The sequence below is a fragment of the Oncorhynchus gorbuscha genome, linkage group LG04 (assembly GCF_021184085.1).
Source record: "Oncorhynchus gorbuscha isolate QuinsamMale2020 ecotype Even-year linkage group LG04, OgorEven_v1.0, whole genome shotgun sequence".
Classification (NCBI taxonomy): domain Eukaryota; kingdom Metazoa; phylum Chordata; class Actinopteri; order Salmoniformes; family Salmonidae; genus Oncorhynchus; species Oncorhynchus gorbuscha.
Window position 1 is genome coordinate 17,521,384 of NC_060176.1, and position 22,303 is coordinate 17,543,686.

The 22,303-nt window shown below is 42.6% G+C and overlaps 1 protein-coding gene across 6 annotated transcripts in view; it reads right to left on the reverse strand.

The window, feature by feature from the left end:
- LOC124033770 (nuclear factor of activated T-cells 5-like) overlaps positions 1-22,303 on the reverse strand; it is a 56,218-nt gene that overhangs the window by 21,306 nt on the left and 12,609 nt on the right. The window contains exons 2-3 of one of the 6 annotated variants that reach the window (XM_046346023.1): positions 14,531-14,657; positions 7,796-7,924 (exon numbers count right to left, since the gene is read on the reverse strand). In XM_046346023.1, the coding sequence (XP_046201979.1) occupies positions 7,796-7,924; positions 14,531-14,546 (145 nt within the window). In that variant the 5' untranslated portion in view covers positions 14,547-14,657. Of the gene's footprint in view, positions 1-6,058; positions 7,765-7,795; positions 7,927-14,530; positions 14,658-22,303 lie in introns of those variants that run through there. The other 5 variants (XM_046346024.1, XM_046346022.1, XM_046346026.1 and 2 more) reach the window with 5 other exon arrangements.

A 22,303-nucleotide genomic window follows, 5' to 3' on the forward strand; every position in this document is an offset into this window, starting at 1 on the left:
TCGTCAACCATTTTGAAAAGAAGGTCGACGACATCCGATCCTCGTTTGCTAAGTCAAACGACACCGCTGGTTCTGCTCACACTGCCCTACCCTGTGCTCTGATCTCTTTCTCCCCTCTCTCTCCAGATGAAATCTCGCGTCTTGTGACGGCCGGCCGCCCAACAACCTGCCCGCTTGACCCTATCCCCTCCTCTCTTCTCCAGACCATTTCCGGAGACCTTCTCCCTTACCTCACCTCGCTCATCAACTTATCCCTGACCGCTGGCTACGTCCCTTCCGTCTTCAAGAGAGCGAGAGTTGCACCCCTTCTGAAAAAACCTACACTCGATCCCTCCGATGTCAACAACTACAGACCAGTATCCCTTCTTTCTTTTCTCTCCAAAACTCTTGAACGTGCCGTCCTTGGTCAGCTCTCCCGCTATCTCTCTCAGAATGACCTTCTTGATCCAAATCAGTCAGGTTTCAAGACTAGTCATTCAACTGAGACTGCTCTTCTCTGTATCACGGAGGCGCTCCGCACCGCTAAAGCTAACTCTCTCTCCTCTGCTCTCATCCTTCTAGACCTATCGGCTGCCTTCGATACTGTGAACCATCAGATCCTCCTCTCCACCCTCTCCGAGTTGGGCATCTCCGGCGCGGCCCACGCTTGGATTGCGTCCTACCTGACAGGTCGCTCCTACCAGGTGGCGTGGCGAGAATCTGTCTCCTCACCACGCGCTCTCACCACTGGTGTCCCCCAGGGCTCTGTTCTAGGCCCTCTACTATTCTCGCTATACACCAAGTCACTTGGCTCTGTCATAACCTCACATGGTCTCTCCTATCATTGCTATGCAGACGACACACAATTAATCTTCTCCTTTCCCCCTTCTGATGACCAGGTGGCGAATCGCATCTCTGCATGTCTGGCAGACATATCAGTGTGGATGACGGATCACCACCTCAAGCTGAACTTCGGCAAGACGGAGCTGCTCTTCCTCCCGGGGAAGGACTGCCCGTTCCATGATCTCGCCATCACGGTTGACAACTCCATTGTGTCCTTCTCCCAGAGCGCTAAGAACCTTGGCGTGATCCTGGACAACACCCTGTCGTTCTCAACTAACATCAAGGCGGTGGCCCGTTCCTGTAGGTTCATGCTCTACAACATCCGCAGAGTACGACCCTGCCTCACACAGGAAGCGGCGCAGGTCCTAATCCAGGCACTTGTCATCTCCCGTCTGGATTACTGCAACTCGCTGTTGGCTGGGCTCCCTGCCTGTGCCATTAAACCCCTACAACTCATCCAGAACGCCGCAGCCCGTCTAGTGTTCAACCTTCCCAAGTTCTCTCACGTCACCCCGCTCCTCCGCTCTCTCCACTGGCTTCCAGTTGAAGCTCGCATCCGCTACAAGACCATGGTGCTTGCCTACGGAGCTGTGAGGGGAACGGCACCTCAGTACCTCCAGGCTCTGATCAGGCCCTACACCCAAATAAGGGCACTGCGTTCATCCACCTCTGGCCTGCTCGCCTCCCTACCACTGAGGAAGTACAGTTCCCGCTCAGCCCAGTCAAAACTGTTCGCTGCTCTGGCTCCCCAATGGTGGAACAAACTCCCTCACGACGCCAGGACAGCGGAGTCAATCACCACCTTCCGGAGACACCTGAAACCCCACCTCTTTAAGGAATACCTAGGATAGGATAAAGTAATCCTTCTCACCCCCCTCCCCCCTTAAAATATGTAGATGCACTATTGTAAAGTGGCTGTTCCACTGGATGTCATAAGGTGAATGCACCAATTTGTAAGTCGCTCTGGATAAGAGCGTCTGCTAAATGACTTAAATGTAAATGTAATCACTGCCAAAGGTGCTTCTAGAAAGTATTAACTCAGCGGTGTGAAAACTTATGTAAATTCAATATTTCTGTATTCATTTTCAATAAATTTGCTAAAATGTTTAAATACATGTTTTAATTTTGTCATTATGTGCTATTGCGTGTAGATGGGGGAGGGAAAAAAACAATTTCATACATTTTGAATTCAGGTCTTAACACAACAAAATATGTAATAAGTCAAATGGTATGAATACTTTCTGAAGGCACTGGAACTATTTGTTTCGGCCATAAAATGGTAGTATCGGTAGTATCACTCAATATATTTAGGCTATTCTTTCCACAAACCCTACCAATTTCCACTTAACAAAAATGCTGAAAGTGGCTGCAAATCACCATGCTCTTAAAACCAATGTGATTATTGCCCAGTCCCAGCAGATGGAGGCAATAATACTCAAGGTGTATTACAGCGTAGACTTAATACATTTTCAAATAAACATAGAACATTTACTCTTATTGTAAACACATTACCGAAGACCCATGCCTCCACCTATGGGACCATTGCATGTTCCATCCTAGCCCAAGTTCTGCTTTTCTGTACCCTTAAACCCATGAAGGAAAACTCTTTCTCAACATCATATTCATCATCTCCACCACCACCCCAAAATCAACATAAGGGAAAATGGAGCATTTCTATGTTTTATAGTAAAAAAAAGATAGCGGAAGATACGTGTTTCCAATGACGACATCGGTGTGCATCGTGTGATTGACACATTTTGAGTAGATATTACCTACTAATTGGTTCATGATGTCATTGGAAAAACAGATCTTTATATTTTTTACTACAAAACACAGAAGTGCACCTTTTTCGCATATGTTGATGTTGGGGTGGTGCTGGAGATAATGAATATGAAATCGATTTAATTTTTTTGTATTTTATGTCCCTTTAACTCCACCCCTTCCACAATATGTTCCACTACCATTTAAATGCAGAATTAAAGAAACAAAACATTTGACATCAAAAACTCAGTTGCAATACAATACAAAAAATGGTAAATGCAGTAAATGAAAATAATAAGAAGTCTAAAAGTTTAGACGGACCTACTCAACACCCTGGATGAATTTTGATGGGTTAAGAGCCCTTGGGACTAAATGTGTACTGATAGACAGACACAGTACCACAACCCACCACGACGCCTGTGGGGCCCAGCTAAAATGCAAGTTAAGTTCATTAATAGCAAAACAACTTCCATCCAATCAACAAAAAAGCAATTCACTTTGTGCATTTGCTGAATATTATTGAAACAAAGAAAGGAAGAACATTTCAAAGGCTTTGTGGAGTATGTTCACTTGTCAATATATTGCTGAGGTGTGTGGATGCCGATATTGATCGGGTGCTGTTCAATGTACAGGCTGAGTGTCATTTTGGAGCTTGTAAAATAAAATGCATTTCCACTTTAAACTCATGCAGAAGCTAAGTTGGCACAAGCAAACTCGGACCCTTTAGCATGGGTGGGAAGCAGGAGAAGGAGTGGCTGGGATAGTAAGGTCTGAACTGAACAAACATTCCTAAAGATGAACTGAATGAATGAAATTATGGGCAAAAGTAACATAAGGTCCTTTCCCTCTCTAATGGGTGTTCACCTATAAAAAGACTCCCACTGCAATTACCTACTTAAAACGGAAAAACAGACTCTCTTGTGAACTGCACTACTTGAAATGACCTCCCTTAAATGGCTTGGCATTAGATCCAATTTGGATTTCCTTTTACAAAATGTTTTCCCATATACAGTCATGGCCAAAAGTTCTGAGAATTCCACAAATATTAATTTTCACATATTCTGCTGCCTCAGTTTGTATGATGGCAATTTGCAGTTACTCCAGAATGTTATGAAGAGTGGTCAGATGAATTGCAAAGTCCCTTGTTGCCATGCAAATGAACTGAATCCCCCAAAAAACATTTCCACTGCATTTCAGCCCTGTCACAAAAGGACCAGCTGACATCATGTCAGTGATTCTCTCATTAACACAGGTGTGAGTGTTGACAAGGACTAGGCTGGAGATCACTCTGTCATGCTGATTGAGTTTGAATAACAGACTGGAAGCTTCAAAAGGAGGCTGGTGCTTGGAATCATTGTTCTTCCTCTGTCAACCGTGGTTACCTGGAAGGAAACATGTGCCATCATCATTGCTTTGCACAAAAAGGGCTTCACAGGCAAGGATATTGCTGCCAGTAAGATTGCACCTAAATCAACCATTTATCGGATCATCAAGAACTTCAAGGAGAGCGGTTCAATTGTTGTGAAGAAGGCTTCAGGGTGCCCAAGAAAGTCCAGCAAGCGCCAGGACCGTCTCCTAAAGTTGATTCAGCTGCAGGATCGGGGCACCACCAGTACAGAGCTTGCTTAGGAATGGTAGCAGGCAGGTGAGTGCATCTGTATGCACAGTGAGGTGAAGACTTTGAGGATGGCCTGGTGTCAAGAAGGGCAGCAAAGAAGCCACTTCTCTCCAGGAAAAACACCAGGGACAGACTGATATTCTGCAAAAGGTACAGGGATTGGACTGGTGAGGACTGGGGTAGTCGTTTTCTCTGATGAATCTCCTTTCCGATTGGTTGGGGCATCCGGAAAAAAGCTTGTCCAGAGAAGACAAGGTGAGAGCACTACCATCAGTCCTGTGTCATGCCAACAGTAAAGCATCCTGAGACCATTCATGTGTGGGGTTGCTTCTCAGCCAAGGGAGTGGGCTCACTCACAATTTTGCCTAAGAACACAGCCATGAATAAAGAATGGTACCAACACATCCTCCGAGAGCAACTTCTCCCAACCATCCAGGAACAGTTTGGTGAAGAACAATGCCTTTTCCAGCATGATGTAACACCTTGTCATAAGGCAAAAGTGATAACTAAGTGGCTCGGGGAACAAAACATCAATATTTAGGATCCATGGCCAGGAAACTCCCCAGACCTTAATCCCATTGAGAACTTGTGGTCAATCCTCAAGAGGCAGGTGGACAAACAAAAACCCACAAATTCTGACAAACTCCAAGCATTGATTATGCAATAATGGGCTACCATAAGTCAGGATGTGGCCCAGAAGTTAATTGACAGCATGCCAGGGCGGATTGCAGAGGACTGGAAAAAGGGTCAACACTGCAAATATTGACTCTTTGCATCAACTTCATGTAATTGTTAATCAAAGCCTTTGACACTTATGAAATGCTTGTAATTATACTTCAGTATTCCATAGTAATATCTGACAAAAATATCTAAAGACACTAAAGCAGCACACTGTGGAAATTAATATTTGTGTAATTCTCAAAACTTTTGGCCTCAACTGTAGACTGACTGAAAGGCAAGGAAGAAAGTTGACCTCAGACAACAAATAATTCATGCTCATTTCAGACTTCTAAATGGAAATCAATAACATGTTACATCAATTAGAAAAATAAAAAGGGGTGAGCTAATAAACAAAGTAAAAGCAATATGAATTTTGTATGGCCAGAGTTGACTAAAAATAGCCGACATTCCTACACAACAGCTGAAGCCAACCTAGAGCGATGCTACATCTCCATTCAGCCATATCTCAAAATGGAGGGATCAGGGGAGGGGACAAACATAAGTAACCAAGCCTTAAAGTTACAGGCAGGGGTGGTAGGACAGGGATAAGAACAGGGATAGGAACATGGAAGTGTGCAGCCGCATAGAGCTAAACAGTAAGGACACTGGCATCAGGGATGTGGTGACAGCCAGGCCAAGCTATAAAAAGTAGCAGGGCAGACCACGGATGGGTGATGGGTGTAGGGTAATATCACAGCCAGCATGCACCCGCCTTGCAAAGAACAGTAACAGCACAGAACAGTAAAGGTGTAAAAAGGCCAGGGCAGAGATGCTTCAGCAGAGAGCTATATGAAAGCAAGTGGATGAAGGCTGTGCAGGGATACGGGGAGGGAGAAACTACTTGAACAAAGAGCCAAAGCGATGGGGAAAATTGGCTGGTGTGACCAAAAAAAACTAACCTGAACTGCTGGACAGCCTAAAATTTAAAAAGTTGTCCTCATTTGACAGAGAACCAATAGAAACCTACATTTTAATGTCAAAGTATTTTTTCAATACTTGATTTGAAAGATTTGTGGTACAAAATAAAATTCACAAAAAAAGTGAAAAGAAGAAGAGATAGCCAGAAGAAGTAAGGCCAATTTGCAGTAAAACCTACAGTCCCAAATTAAATTTCATGTAAACTGAAAAATACTTCACCTTCCTCCAGCTACAGTCAGTATGTCCCGCCTTGTCTGAGGGCTGCATTGGCTGCATTGAAGCACTGATGTCCGAAGGCAACAGACTTCTGGTTCTACTGAAACTCACTCTAAACCGGGGCACTTTGGTAAGGGGCAGAGTAAAAAGAGCTAAAGTGAATTGCATTTTGAACGTTCAGGTTGTGACAGATTTAACCAGAAAAAGGTGTTTTGTTTTATATTTTTTCCTCTTGCTTTGAATATGATATTGGGTTAATTAACATTTAGGCCTACAGTTGCAAACATACTAGATTTTCTGGATTCCTTATGTGCAAGTACTGTAGTGTACGAGATGTACTATTTAGCCTTACACAGACTGATGCATGGTGTCAGAAGATACTACTTGAACTAATGGTGTGGCAGTAACTGGTTAAGCAAAATAGCTGCAAAACACATAAGTAAACAGTTAGTAATATTTCTGGAATTTTGCAAAGAGATATCACTGAATTACTTCACATTTTTGAATCTCAAACAATGATTTTGTGAGCAGTACAGAAATGGTTTTGTACCCGGCTTCTGACTTGTGTCTTGTCCCAAAGAGAGATGGTTTGCATTTTTATAACATCTATCTTCACAAATGTACAATAACAGACTGGGAGCCAATTGCTATTGTCAAATAATGGGGTACATTTTGCCTTTCATGATTTAGTGGACCCCAAATAGACAGACTGCCATATTGAAGATCATTCAGACAGCCCAAAAAGATGGGGACTCGGTAGGTCTTGTGTGCCCCGAAATAATCAGGGGTGTCCTCTAATGGCATGGAATGAAGAGAGTTTCCTTAGACTCCAACTGCAAGGCACAGTGTTCCCAGCAAGGACTGTAGGCATGACTTTGTTTTGGCATAACCCAACCACTCAAAACAATGCAATCCGTTTAGCCAATTGTTGAGCTAGGATCATGAAGTTGGATTTCTATGGAGAGCGAGAATGCCCTCTCTGTTAGTGTGTAACAGCCCCTACGCCCGGATGGGAAAACCTTTAAAAATGTCTACTCTAAAGCACATTAAAAAGAGGCCTTTCTGATCTGCTTGCAACCTGTAGGCCTGTGTCATAAAGAGATGTTTGGATCCTAGAGTCCCTGTATAGAATCATTGTTTCAGCACAAACCCAGGCAATGCTTTATTACAGCTCATTTTCAGTCTAGCCCTCTGATTGGGATTCTAAAAGGGGCTGCAGCTGGAGCTGATTACATCTGAGCTGTGAGGTTTATAGAAACCAGCAACAGATCATGATATAAAAGGTACTCATAGTTCTGCATGTCTGCAATAATTATCTCTGTGTAAAAACCCAGGGGATAATGCACACCAAAACAAAAAAACAGGAACAGGTCATTCCCATCACTCACAGTTAGAACTGTTCACAGTCTTCAGAGACGTGAGCAAGCCCCCAGGGCCCAGGGATGGCTGGCTGGCATTGTGTGCAGTATGATTTCTGAGGGCCACAGGACGCCCAAGGGAGAGGGCAATAAGGCCTCATAACGCCGGTCTTCAGCAGCTGCTCCTTGCCTATTGGCTGTACTCTCTACATGCAGGTGTAAGCCTACAGGTACAGACTGTGTGCTGCCTACCCCTAATGTAGTTGGAAGAGGTAGCCTAAAGAAGGGTTGACTCCAGGAAACAGGATGGAACCATTACCAGCACTGCTCACTGTTACCATGGAGGAAGAAGAGACGAGGAGGCAGAGGAGGAGGGGCTTACCTGAGTCAAGGGCAGCTGAGGGAGGAGGAACTGCCTCTCCACCGCTCTTCTGGCTCATGGCTGCTGCTGGGATTTGCTGAGTGGAGGATGGCAGCTGCAGCTCTTTGGGGAGAAGGTCATACACTGATTCTGTGTAGAGAGAGGGGGGGGGTTCAGGAGATGAGTCGAGTCCCTTTGTAAGGACTTGAAAGGTTGTTGATAATCTAACAGCATGAGAGCGCTTGCAAAGAAGTCAGCAGATTTACTGTAGATGAAGCTCTTTCAGAATTCTTAGTACAAGTTTAAATTTGCAGCTCCTCCTTTTCAAAATTTGAGTAAAATTGTCAAATACAATTCTGTGAGTATAGTTATTTTTTTCCTTTCACCTATACTTATAGGCTCTCCTTATAAACATCAAGAAAAATGTTAAACAGCGAAAACAATAACTTTCATAAACATGGTACAGCATGCCTTTGTCAGTTGACACTGACCCTGTACCAGGCCCAGAGCATTATCCTGCCTGGCCAGCACTCTAGAAAATGACCTAGCAGTTTATAAAATGCACTATAGTGATAAATACAGACCCAGTCCAGATTCCTACCATGTCTCCACAGCCTGGCCTATCAGCTGCTGCCCGGATGCCCCTACCACCTACCAACCCCCATCCCCACATGCCTGTGCCAGGGGCCTGGGAGGTCTTGCTAGGCCCCCTCCCTGAAAAATGGCAGGGAGCTATTTAGAGGAACAAGAGCGCAATGCCCCCCGAGCCATGTTAAGTATGCTGATGAGCACCACAATGAAAACAATAGGGGCTGAGGAGGACTGGAGGAAAGCGGGTGTGGAGGGAGGTGACTTCAAGCGCTACACTACTTGTGATGACGACCAGAACATTCACACATCCAACTCCTCCATTCAATAGGACTATCTATGGTTCTGCAGATAGAGTCTCTTCACACTTACTAGACTTTTACTAATATAACGTTGGTTACACATATTACTTCAGAGGTAGTGCATGACACTCGCCCGACTTGAAGCAGGGCAGTGCGAACAGAATTGTCTCATTGAGACAACACTCCTAAAGTATAAATGGCAATACCAGAGCAATGTTTTTGAAACAGCTGAAATGTATAGGCGTTTTCCTAATATTTGAGACTTGTTTTATTGAGTTTTTACCTGAAATTGCAGTAACAGCCTGTTACATTCTGAAATTGTCGCAGTAGGAGCCTGATCTGAGGAATAAGAGAGACTAGAAATCTACCACCACTATCAGATTTAGTTTATGTTTGTCTCCCCACTTTGGTTCTGAAATCAATTGTGCCCATTAATTAATTTGTCATTTTTGCAGATTAAGTGCTTGGGCAAGTAATGTATCAATACTTATTGTTTACAAATTAGCTATGACATAGCCAATGAATATAGCGCAACTTTGGATTTCACCCCATCTCAAAACCGACTGATTTGAACGTTTGACATTTAAAGGACCAAAACGATTGCTGATGGTGAACCTGAACAATTGAAATAATATATATTTCTTCTTCTTATTATTTATTTTTTAACCCCTTCCTCCCCAATTACGTGGTATCCAATTGGCAATCGCTGCATCGCTGCAACTCCCGCACGGACTCGGGAGTGGCTAAGGTTAAGAGACGTGCGTCCTCCGAAACACAACCCAGCAGCATTGCTTCTTGACACAATGCCCGCTTAACCTGAAAGCCAGCCGCACCAATGTGTAGGAGGAAACACCGAACACCTGGCGACCGTGTCAGCATGCACTGCACCCGGTCCACCACAGGTGTCGCTAGAGAGCAATGGGACAAGAACATCCCTACCGGCCCATCCCTCCCCATGTGGCTAGTATATATGGCTAGTTTGACAATGGCTAGTTTGACAATGAATGAGAGGACACATCAGTTGTCACAAAAAAAAGTGAACCGGCGATTCGCAATGTTTGAATTGATTTTCTGACTTATGCATGCTACATTTGGATCGTTTTGAGGTCCACCGACCGATGTTAAACAACTGAAAAATCGGGTGAATCGTTACATCCCAACTATAAATACATAGCGTAGGCTATAACAACATGACGTTCCCCTGGCCAGGCGCAGATGGGATAGAATCGCATAGGTTTCTCTAGGCTACCTGCAGCTGTGGTTGTTATCAGTAGACTACAGTTGATCAGACTGAAGATCAGACTAATTGTGCACGTTGACAAATCATGAGGAATTTTATTTTTTGTGGCAGTTATGGGCTTCCATATAAAACATCTTTGATAGGCTAACTTTGCTATAGGTGGTCCTTCTGTAGCTCAGTTGGTAGAGCATGGCGCTTGTAACGCCAGGGTAGTGGGTTTGATCCCCGGGACCACCCATACGTAGAATGTATGCACACATGACTGTAAGTCGCTTTGGATAAAAGCGTCTGCTAAATGGCATATATTACTATAACATGTCGTTATAGCAACTCTATGCTAAAAATGTAACGAGTGTAGGCTATGGACGAGAAAACAAACCCTTTAATTGTCTGCATATACATGCTTGTGAATTCTTGTATTATTCAAGAGTGTAATATGGTTTGGTTGCATTATTCAACAATGTTATATGTTTTTGAAGAAAAGTTGGATATTGTTGAATAGTTCGTGCTTTATGGCTAGTGGCTACTGTGATATTTATGTTCAATTTGAGCTGCGGACAAAGAATGTTGTGTTGCCTGCCACTACGAAATGTAAAGCGAGGATGTAATGTGAATTGAAAAGTTGAATTTTCTTTCACCACCCCGCTCCTCAGACCTTCATATCTCGTAGTGGGAATAGGGCCATCGTCAGCCCAAACAAACAAGTCCTACTGAACACCAAATTCCCTATCCCAATTATCATTTGAATAGATTGCTTTTAGTGTCCTAGTAAAGCCCCTGCTGATACTTTATATATTTTACAAGACAAAAAGCTCAATAGCTACTTTTCTCTTTATGATTGAGATTGCAACACCAGATCTGAATGAATCCATGCAGTCGTGTCAAATTAGAATCAAATGAATGGCCTGCTGAGGGTTCTCTGAGAAGGAAACCATCTTTTACTTTCAAACCCGAGACGGTAACACCTCAGGGATAAACGACTTCTATGGAAAAAACAAGACCACGCAGGTCACAACAAAAGCTCTCGCATGTCAATAAGTAGCATTTCAGAAGTGATTACAGTAGAGAGAGCAGGATTTACTGAGGGCCTGTCTCCCTCGGACTCCCCCATTAGGGTGAACAGGACAGAGGGAGGGGAGCTAGAAAGCCTTAGGTCAACAACAATACAACACGTTTACTGCTAGACCCTATTCATCTTCCAAATATTATGGTATGAACTTACAGTGACCATTACAGTCGCCTGACTCTCTGCCAACTGCCAGCTTTAATTACTTGCAGCTGAGTCCCGGGGTTTGGTGTGTGTGTCAGATACCTAACCCTCCCATTGTTACCTCTGGCTGTCCACTACAGACTAACCTGGGAAGCAAGCAGTGAAACAAGCCCACAGGCCTTGAGAGTCCCACAGCACGGCTCATTCTGGATGAAAACACAGTTTCCCACACAGAGGGGCCTGAAAATGACAAAGTCCGCCGCCTCCTCATCCCTGCTTCACGTTGCAGCGGCACAAGGGGACCTGGTGTGGTTGGAATGCTCCTATGTTAGGTAACCTCTTCAGAAAAGAAAGGCTATAAACAAACACACACTTTCTCTCCAATTCTCTGAGTCTGCCGCTCCGTTTTACCAGTCCCTCTACCAGTCCTCCCTGGCCACACTGATGGCACATGCGGGAACATGTGCACTCTGCACGGGGCCCTTCCAGTAAACAGAATGCAGACCGCACAGACAGAAAGTGTGTACTCTGCTCTCAGAGCTCTGCTCTCGAATCAGTGGCTGGCCTGTTTTAGTGTTTCCACAGTCCCAGGACTTTATAAAGAGTGAAAATTCCCATTCTGCTGCATAGTTTCCTCCCTCGCAAACAGAGCACAGTGCTTTCTTTTCACATCGCTAAACACGATTTTCCTTTCGCATGGGGAAAAGAAAAACAAGGGTCAATATCATTAACTGGCTAAATAAACACATTGACTTGACACCATGTGTTGCCTCCATTCTAATACGCTCTGTTTTGCTGTTCTGTGAATTTGATCAAGTCAGACTGAAAATGAGGATAACTTAATTTCCTCTTCTATTCTGACAGACGTCACAGTTCAGAAAGTGAATCAGTTCACAGCCCCAAAACTGGATTTAAGATACCAATTATTTGATTGGATCTGCTTCTAAACTAAAATGAATGAAGGGAAAGATGCCACCATCCCATTTCTCAAATAAATAATGCTGTTACTACACATGCAATGATGATAGGGTACAAATGAAGGTACAATTTATTTAGCCCAACTCTGCCACATGTAGCCTACTGTTCAAAGATTCATCTTCTTTAGAAGCAGGGTAGCCTAGTGGTTAGAGCGTTGGACTAGTAACCGGAAGGTTGCGAGTTCAAACCCCTGAGCTGACAAGGTACAAATCTGTCGTTCTGCCCCTGAACAGGCAGTTAACCCACTGTTCCTAGGCCGTCATTGAAAATAAGAATTTGTTCTTAACTGACTTGCCTGGTTAAATAAAAGGTAAAATAAAAAAATCGAGGCAAAGTGGATCTCTAAACATCCACACAGTTAAAAATCGTGTCCATAGCATGTGACACCCTTGTGTTCAGTTTTTACTGCACAACTCTATGTCGAAGTAAAAGTGTAGAGAGACCACTCACCATGGGAAAGGCAGGACTTACACTCCCATTCATTTCCCTCACATTCCTGCTGCTTGCTCTCACTAGCCCTAGCACCTGGGGCGTGGCACTGTGCTTTTGGCCGAATGACTGTTAACACCCCTTCTGTGCCCCTCCCCTCCCACCACTTGTCTTGTTATGGTGTTCACCAACCTTTTTCTATCAGCTTGTTCAACTTGTCATTTGAAGCTTGTCAAATAGAAATGGAGGCCATTGAGAAAAACACAAACAGCCAAAGTAGGATAAAGGTGCAGGGTGGCTAGGCTACATTATGGTGGGACAACACTAAATGAAGAGACTCTAGGAAGGATAAAGAATAGGCTTACCTTCACAGCAGCACATCTGATGTGCAACCCAGGCAGGGAGAAACACATTCAGAGGGCTGGCACCTGCAGTGAGCTATTTACAACACTCCTGACATGTTTACAACCAAGCCTACACGAGGGATGCCACTGACACCATAGCAACAGGGAACATGGGGGCACTTTCCAGAAGAGAGTTGTCTCTTCTCCTGAGCTAATGAGGAGAAAAACAGACACATATATCCCTAAATAAGTTAGCCTAATATTACAGGTGGCTATTTCAACAACTGCCAGAGTTACTGTAAATACTGCAGAATCATCTCAGTAAGCAATGGTAACACACACACGTGTTAAAAAAATAAAATAAGAATCGTTCAACTCTTTAAACGCCACCCACGGCCTCCCCTGACATCTAAAGCAGGCAAAGGATCTGGGCAGCCATCAATCAACTCTATATTCAAATCAGGTGCTACTCTGGTATGAGCCCAGAGGGACAACTCAACATCTTCGCAAAATACACTCCTAACGGCAAACCAACACAAACCATTGAAGCACAAGTCACATACGGCCGGCCGGCCTACTTTGTATAACATTGACACAGAAAAATACGATTTTGAGTGAGGAATGCTGAATGATGACGTCAAAAGCGTGGTTTCAAATTTGTTCAACAGGAAGGAAGATGTTGCCACCCATGCGACTTGATAAAATGTATGACTGAAACATTGTGAAATTGTTGCGACAAAAATAAGTGCTAAAAGTATTCACCCCAAATGTCAACCAAAACTTATTTGACAAGTAGGCCTAGCCTACCCTGTCCACTGTGATCCTCACACCCAACAGTAACCTATATCACCAAGAGTCCACTCAAGCCACAACAAAAAGGTTTCCCCAAAGGCAACTATGACAATCTCAACCATTGCAATGCCCATCGGTTCAATTTGGCCAACCTAACAGAGGCATGATTCAAATGCGCCTGACAACTAAGGGATGGAGTGATAAAATGCTTCCACGGTATCACCCAACAGCAAATCTGTCCCCTCTCACTCTCTCCAGGAAAACTGGAGGGCTGGGAGAGAACAAAGTGAGGGGTCACCAGCTCTGGTGTCAGGGATTAATGTAAATGTGTTGACGTCTAGGGGGCAAGCTCATAGCACAGTTGGCCTGCGCGTTACCAGTGTCACCGTACCGTCATCAACCCACATCTCTTGCTGCTGTGCCCGCTGCCCAAATAGAGGTGTAAACAAGGACCACACGGCCTAGTGACATTATTATAGATGTGGTCACCAGCACACCTCCAACAAGGACATTGCAAAAAAGACTAACAAAGACACTGCGATGATGTGTGTCAGTCACAGTCTTGTGGAAACAGTTTGGTTAAAAGCACAACAGACACAACTATTACTTTATGTTCTTTCCCACACACAGTTCCAGTCATAGAAGAAACTCCTACAGGTTTCCAATACATTGCCCCACCACACCGCTGAACTGGGGTCTCTATCTGTGCATAACCAAAGGAACATTCATATCTCCATCTAGGGTACCTGAAAACCGGAAACCAAATGCAAATGTGACCATCCTCAGCCCCAGACCAGTCACAATCTCTCACTACCTGAGAAAAAAAAACATAATGGCTTCATTAATCCAATAGAGCAGGTCTGGTCTTCTCACCTACTTCCTGTGCCATGTCCTGTCACCTAAGCCATCCACTGATGAATGTTTTATGACAATGCTCTCCATGGAATTGAATCCCAGAGCAGATCTATTCTTCACACAGAGACAGAGAGGAATCAACCACCTGAAAGAAAAAACAAAACACAATGTGTGACTTACACAGGGGCCCATACCCTCAGCGTCCAGTGTACTTCCTGTTTCATAGGGACATTTTAGGTGAATTTGTTCACAAAGAACAAGATGAGGATTCTCAATTTTATCTGTATTTTCAAATCACTGTACTACTTGGAACAATGTTGTTGGGGCAAATAGCTCAAATAAATTATTTAATGAGTGGCAATATTTGAGTTATATACCAGTTGCAGTACAATGTTTGGAAGGAGTCACGACGAGTGTAGAGGTTAGGTGAGAGCAGATGTACTTCAGGCTTCTTTCCACACAACCAGTCCAGTGTGTATCTGTGTGGTTGACCATTAGTACAGCGCCATAACGTCTCACGCAAACAATATCTTAGCACTGAGATGAAAGAAGACCATTTTAGACCAATGCAAGAGCAGTGCATGGACAGAGGAGTTAACAGAGTGGATGTTTATCATTTCCCCTCCATGTGCTTCCTAGTGTGTGTCATTGATTCCATTCAGTATGACAGGGGAAGAAACTAACTAGCCGAGGTTTGTTAACCATTGAGTGAAACGCATCACAAGGTAGGTTGAGAGGTTTGGTTTCATAGACTGTGCATCATCTTTATCAGGTCCCATATCACCTCTCAGAATGTGATCTCTGTCGTCTATGCATCTTTGGTCTTCTCACTCTTTATTCTTTCTCCATCTGTGTTTGTTTGTGAAAGGCAGCCAGGTCCTGGGTTAAGGGCAGCCGTTGGTGTCATGCAAGGCTCAGAGATCGTGACCTGCTTCCTGTTTCTGTCCAGCTAATCTCATGGTGACCAGAGACCACTTCTTGGAATCAGATTAGGCCTACCTCCGACTGGCTCGCAAGACAACACCACCAACCTTCATCAGGATAAACTAGCCAGTCACAGTGAGCCCTACTGTGGAATTCAATTGTGCGTGTATTTTTGTTAGTTGTTATGATTCTTAATTATCACGCATGCACAGTTTACAGATACAGAGCGTAATTTGAGTGGAAGATCTGTACGAGAGCTGCTGCTACAGATCCTGTTGCTGCTGGAGTGAAACGTGCTTCTATTAGCCCAATCATTGTGCAACAATTCTACAGATTTGATGGTCAGGCTTAAAGATAGCTACTATTTTTTATTTCTCAACTGGTAATTGAAGAGCGCTTCTCATTCACCATTCAAGTGCTTAGGCAACAGTGGGCAGGATTTATAATCTCACCACAAGAGCTGGAGGCAGTATGCATTTTTAAAACGTATACGTATTGTGTGAAACCTTAACGTTTTACTTCATATCATGAGGCATGTCTTTACATTGCTTCAAAGTAGCTGAGCCAAAATCCGTTTCTATAAACGTGGAGGTAATTATTAAAACACAACAACTCCATATGCCACTGAAACAATTAGCCTGATTTCTCCCATGTTCTATTGGTTTTCAAATCAACTTTCTTTCATTGTCCAGTAGCCTAAGGCACAATCCTAGTCATATTAGCAACCCATGTTTGTTGCTGCATCTTTAGATGTCCCATCTCTCGAAATTTCTAATGGATATTTTCATTCATCTCTGTCACATGAAACCGCTTGCATGTGCAGTGTGCTTTTGATAACGTTGTTGTTTTCTCTCTAATTGCATTATGGAAGGAACATTCACGCATAGCCTACTGACGTGTGTGCTTTGCCACACAGCTATAATGTTAAGAAATAATTGTTTATCATAATTTTAAGCCAAAAGTTCTGATCTGTTGCATCAGCCTCAATGCTTTTTAAAGTTATTTTGATGTACTAGTTGTATGAATATGGGATCTATTATCGCACAACTGTCCCAGAGTCTGTTTGGAATTTCTTTCTCGCACAGAACAAGCTGACCAACAGAGTAGGTCAACTTTTTGACTATGGAGGATAGTAGATTGACATAGGCTACAGATTTTGCTGTTCGTTACTCATCTTGTTGGCTGAGAAACATATGTGGACAATTATTCTAACATCTTCAAACTGCGCATCGGAATTCAGTAAGAAGGACGAATGCTGTTGCATCTGTGATTTGCATGTTCTGTTTAGAGAACGACCGATATGGATTTTTTAGGGCTAATGTCCATACTAATTTTGAGAGGCCGATTGCCGATATTTTAGGCCGATATTCAATTTAATTAAATTTCCCAGAGACAGCCATGTATGCATTTATTCATCAATTAAAGAAAATCTAACAATACATTTGCCTTTTTTAAAAGTTTTTACCAATCTAACTACATAACATTTGATTTGAATGGTAAATCTCTTGATAAACTGGGTAAATGAAGATGGCATAGGCCTACTCACAATACATGTGAATGCATATTCAATAAGAGTGTGTGCATGCATTGAGTTATTGAGCCTGTTTTAGCTGATCAGTGGATGCTACAGATGACAATCTGTTTCCCTTCTATTTGGGACATATAGTAGCCTACTGATCAACAACATTTGCATAGCAGAATCACTCCAGCATGTCACGCCTGTATGGAAGGACATCATATAGGCACTGCTGTTAGTTTGAGAATAGCTATTCAATGCAAATGGGTCCAACGTAACATCATGATTTATGATCATGAATTGTTATGAAACTAGTATTTTTAGTCATTTTCTGTGATCTGGAATATATTTGTATTGTTTTTGTTGCCGTCAGGATGCACCTCTAAACAACTCAGCTGCCATGACTAAATTCGAAATAACTCAATCATTTGTTGAGGTTTTCAGATACTATGAGAACTAGCTAATGGTGATTACATTCGCTACGAAGCCATATATGTGGATAATATATCGAACAGGGAGAGCGGGGGTAGCAAAAAAAGATTAAAACGACAATGCACATTCTGTCTGAACAGCTGAAATCTGCCCAAGGTTTGAGAAGTGAGAACACACATACACGCACGGATCTACAGATTTAAGTCCATAAACATGCAGTATGATTCTTAAGTAGCTAAACCTATTGCCAACCTTTATTTAGCCATTTTAAACACTTCCTTCTTTACCTATTACGACAATCATTTAATCCGACTCATCAACTGTCAATTTACCGGTACGATTGCAGACCAGGCCTTGCATACCATCAGGCTGTCAGTCACAATCAGGTCCATCTGCTAATATCTATCTTGTTACTGCTAGTCTCATTCATAGGACACATCACAGGACTGCCATTCCCCCATATTCACAAGGACGCTGCTTCACAATGAGCGTAGTGTGCCCACATAGGCATTTCTCCAGCCAGAGGGAAAACCATGCTTAGGCAACAAGGAGGCCTGTGGTCACTCAGCACGCACAAATACACTCACTGCATGAAATCACCAAGCCAAGCTTTTAGCTTCTCAGCCTCCCAAACAGGACAATCAGAAAAAAAACAGCCATACAACACTGAAATTAGAGTTCATTTACCTCAGAGAGTATCTGCACTGTAGAGATTAATTGCACTGACTAGTGATGAAAAAAAATCCATACAGTTACATATCGGGATATCATTTTGGACGATGTATCGTTTCATTTTGACAATATCGCAATATTTTTGTGCTAGTTGCACCAATGTTCCAGTATTTTTCCTTCATAGCTTGTTCTCCATCTTGTTTTTAAATAGGGAGCCAATTTGGTTTGAGCACTTTTATTGCCACAACTGATCAAATTCATTTTCTCATGGCTCTCTCGTCCCTCTGCAGAAGACATATGGTGAGCAATATGTTTGTAACACGGAACAGCAATCAAATGTAAGTATTTATACAGTGGGATCCAAAATTACTGGCACCCCTGACTGGCAATGCACAAACAATACTTTAAATTATATTGTTTATATTTTTATAGAGAGAAACTAAAAATACCAACATGTGAGAAATACTGTACTTTATTAATGTTTCAATGGAACCAACCAAAATCATACAATTATTTAATACAAAATACATTTCACCAAATTCAAGGTTTCATCATTTTTGGCACTCCTTTTATTTGATTTATTTATCCTAATTTAGTACTTAATGCAACCACCCCTGGCAAGGATAACAGCATGGAGTCTTTTCCTGTAATGTTTGACAAGGTTATAGAACACATTTGGAGAGATTTTGCAGATCCTTTCAAGATTCTTCACATTCTTGGCTTTGCGCTTCTCAACTGCCCTCCTCAACTCAACCCACGGGTTTTCGATTGGATTGAGGACCGGCGACTGAGATGGCAATGGCAGAACATTGATTTTGTGATCACAGAACCATTTCTGTGTGGATTTTGAGGTATGTTTTAGGTCATTGTCTTGTTGGAAAGTCCACCTACGGCCAAGTCCCAGCCTTCTGGCAGAGGCAACCAGATTCTCACCCATAAATTGCCTGAAACTTGGTGGAATTCATTATGCAATCAATCTTAACCAGTGCCCCTGGACCTCTGGAATAAAAACAACCCCAGAACATCACTGACCCACCACCATATTACACCGTGGGTACGAGGTGCCTCTCCTATTATGCATCTCTGTTTCGACGCCAAACATGCCGATGCTGTATCTGACCAAAATGTTAAATGTTGGTCTTATCTGACCAGAGCACCTTCTTCCAGTCATAATTTAAATGACGGTTGGCAAACTACAAGCACTTGCGTCTTTGTTTTGGCGTCAGAATGAGCCTGGCAACCCTTCCAAAGAGCCTGTGGTTGTGGAGGTGGAGTCTGATGGTGCTTTTTGAAACCTGTTGACCCCAAGATGCCACCAAGGCCTGCAATTCTTTCACAGTGATTCTTGGGGATTTAGTTGATTCTCTCACCATCCTCCTCCCTATCCTGGGGGGGGGGGTGCATTTGCGTCCTCTACCTGTGAGATTTTCAACTGTTCCAAATCTTTTCAATTTTCTATTAATTGCTCTGACAGTGCTCAGTAGTATATTCATTTGTTTGTGGATCTTCTTGTAGCCATTACCAGATTCATGAAGGTCTACAACCATCGGTCTCTTTTGAACTGCCAGTTCTTTTGTTTTCTTCATGGTGTTGGATGACAAAGGGATATTGCATGCGTTACCTCATTTTTATACCCTAGTGAAACAGGAAGTGATGTAATGGCTCAATATAGTTTCTTAAGACTTAGATCAACTTAAATAAGTGGAATTTAATTCCTGGTTTAATTTTGTTAGATGTTATTTACAATAATATTTTAGGATGCCATTAATTGTGAAAACTTGATTTGGAGGATCTATAAATGATTTTGGTTGGTTCCATTGAAATATTAATAAAGTACAGTATTTCTCACATGTTGGTATTGTGAGTTTCTCTATAATTATATTGTTTATATTTTTTAAAGTATTGTTTCTGTATTGCCAGTCAGGGGTGGCAGTAGTTTTGGAGCTCACTGTGTGTATATATGTACAGTGTGTCAAAAAAGTATTTAGTCAGCCACCAATTGTGAAAGTTCTCCCACTGAAAAAGATGAAAGGCCTGTAATTTCCATCATAGGTACACTTCAACTATGACAGACAAAATTAGAAAAAAAATCCAGAAAATCACATTGTAGGATTTTTCTTAATTAATTTGCCAATTATGGTGGAAAATAAGTGTTTGGTCAATAACAAACGTTTATCTCAATACTTTGTTATATACCCTTTGTTGGCAATGACAGAGGTCAAACGTTTACTGTAAGTCTTCAAAGTTTTCACACACTGTTGCTGGTATTTTGGCCCATTACTCCATGCAGATCTCCTCTAGAGCAGTGATGTTTTGGGGCTGTTGCTGATGGTAGGCTTTGTTACTTTGGTCCCAGCTCTCTGCAGGTCATTCACTAGGTCCTCCCGTGTGGTTCTGGGATTTTTGCTCTGGAATTCTTGCTTGTGATCATTTTGACTCCACGGGGTGAGATCTTGCGTGGAGTCCCAGATCGAGGGAGATTATCAGTGGTCTTGTATGTCTTCCATTTCCTAATAATTGCTCCCACAGTTGATTTCTTCAAACCAAGCTGTTTACCTATTGCAGATTCAGTCTTCCCAGCCTGGTGCAGGTCTACAATTTTGTTTCTGGTGTCCTTTGACAGCTCTTTGGTCTTGGCCATGGTGGAGTTTGGAGTGTGACTGTTTGAGGTTGTGGACAGGTGTCTTTTATACTGATAACAAGTTCAAACAGGTGCCATTAATACAGGTAACGAGTGGAGGACAGAGGAGCCTCTTAAAGAAGAAGTTACAGGTCTGTGAGAGCCAGAAATCTTGCTTGTTTGTAGGCGACCAAATGGTTATTTTCCACCATAATTTGCAAATAAATTCATTAAAAATCCTATAATGTGATTTTCTGGGTTATTTTCTCTCTAATTTTGTCTGTCATAGTTTAAGTGTACCTATGTTGAAAATTACAGGCCTCTCTCATCTTTTTAAGTGGGAGAACTTGCACAATTGGTGGCTGGCTAAATACTTTTTGCCCCATGTTATATATTAGAGTAATGAGAACCGCAAAACATATCGTATCGGCACCTAAATATTGTGATAATATTGTCTTGTGAAGTCCATGGCAATTCCCAGCCCCACTGACTACACACACAAACAAGCCCCCACATGTACTAATAGCTCTCACACACACACACACACACACACACACACACACACACACACACACACACACACACACACACACACACACACACACACACACACACACACACACACACACACACACACACACACACACACACACACACACACACACACACACACACACACACACACAGTCAACACTGCAGTTCTACTATATAATATTTATTTCACTGCGTGACCAAGTCACTACCCACTCTATATGTATAAAAATAGTGTAATTACAGTCCATTATTACTATGCATACTACCTCTCTTATTACTTGTTATTTTTGACTATTTTTTTTCGGTATTATTGTTATTGACTGAAATACTGCATTGTTGAGGGAGCTAATCAAGGGGCCAGGGTTCCAGTCTGTGTAAAGTGACTGTTCCACTGGATGTCATAAGGTGAATGCACCAATTTGTAAGTCGCTCTGGATAAGAGCGTCTGCTAAATGACTTAAATGTAATGTAAATGTAATGGAAGCATACTTTTGACTGCACCTACAGTATTGCAGTTTAACTGAATCCTAGCCAAGAAAGACAATTCCCATTGACGGCGCCGTAGAGAAGTCGAATTATAAAATTTGCAATAAGACTTTAGTCACCCCCTTTATGCACAAAACAATTTTGAATTATTCAAATAATTGTCGCTGAGAGTCCTTTTTAATATTTTTTTCATCACTCACAGCAGAAGTTAACATGTTTTATTCTTGCTCTGAGGTCATGACCCCAGCTAGCCAGAGGAAGTGCCGGTTGGCTTGTTTAGCTGCCCACCTGCTTTGACTGAGTTCCCGGAGCAGGTTCGTGCGATACTGCTGTCTGTGCAGTGCGCACAGAGTGCTACTGCGCAGGCGGCGTAGGCCCAGTAAGAAAGTTGGCAGCAACCACAGAACGGTATATGCGAATGTGAGAAGATTAAGATGAAAACAACGATCAGCCATCTTGTAGTCAGTTTCTAGTTCTTCTTATACCTCAGTGGATCTAGCACATAAGCATTTGGCTTCCCCCTTTATACCTGCTGTAAACTCTGTATGTGACAAATACAAATGGATTAGATTTAGATTTTGTTAAAAGACAAAAAGGGAAATACTAT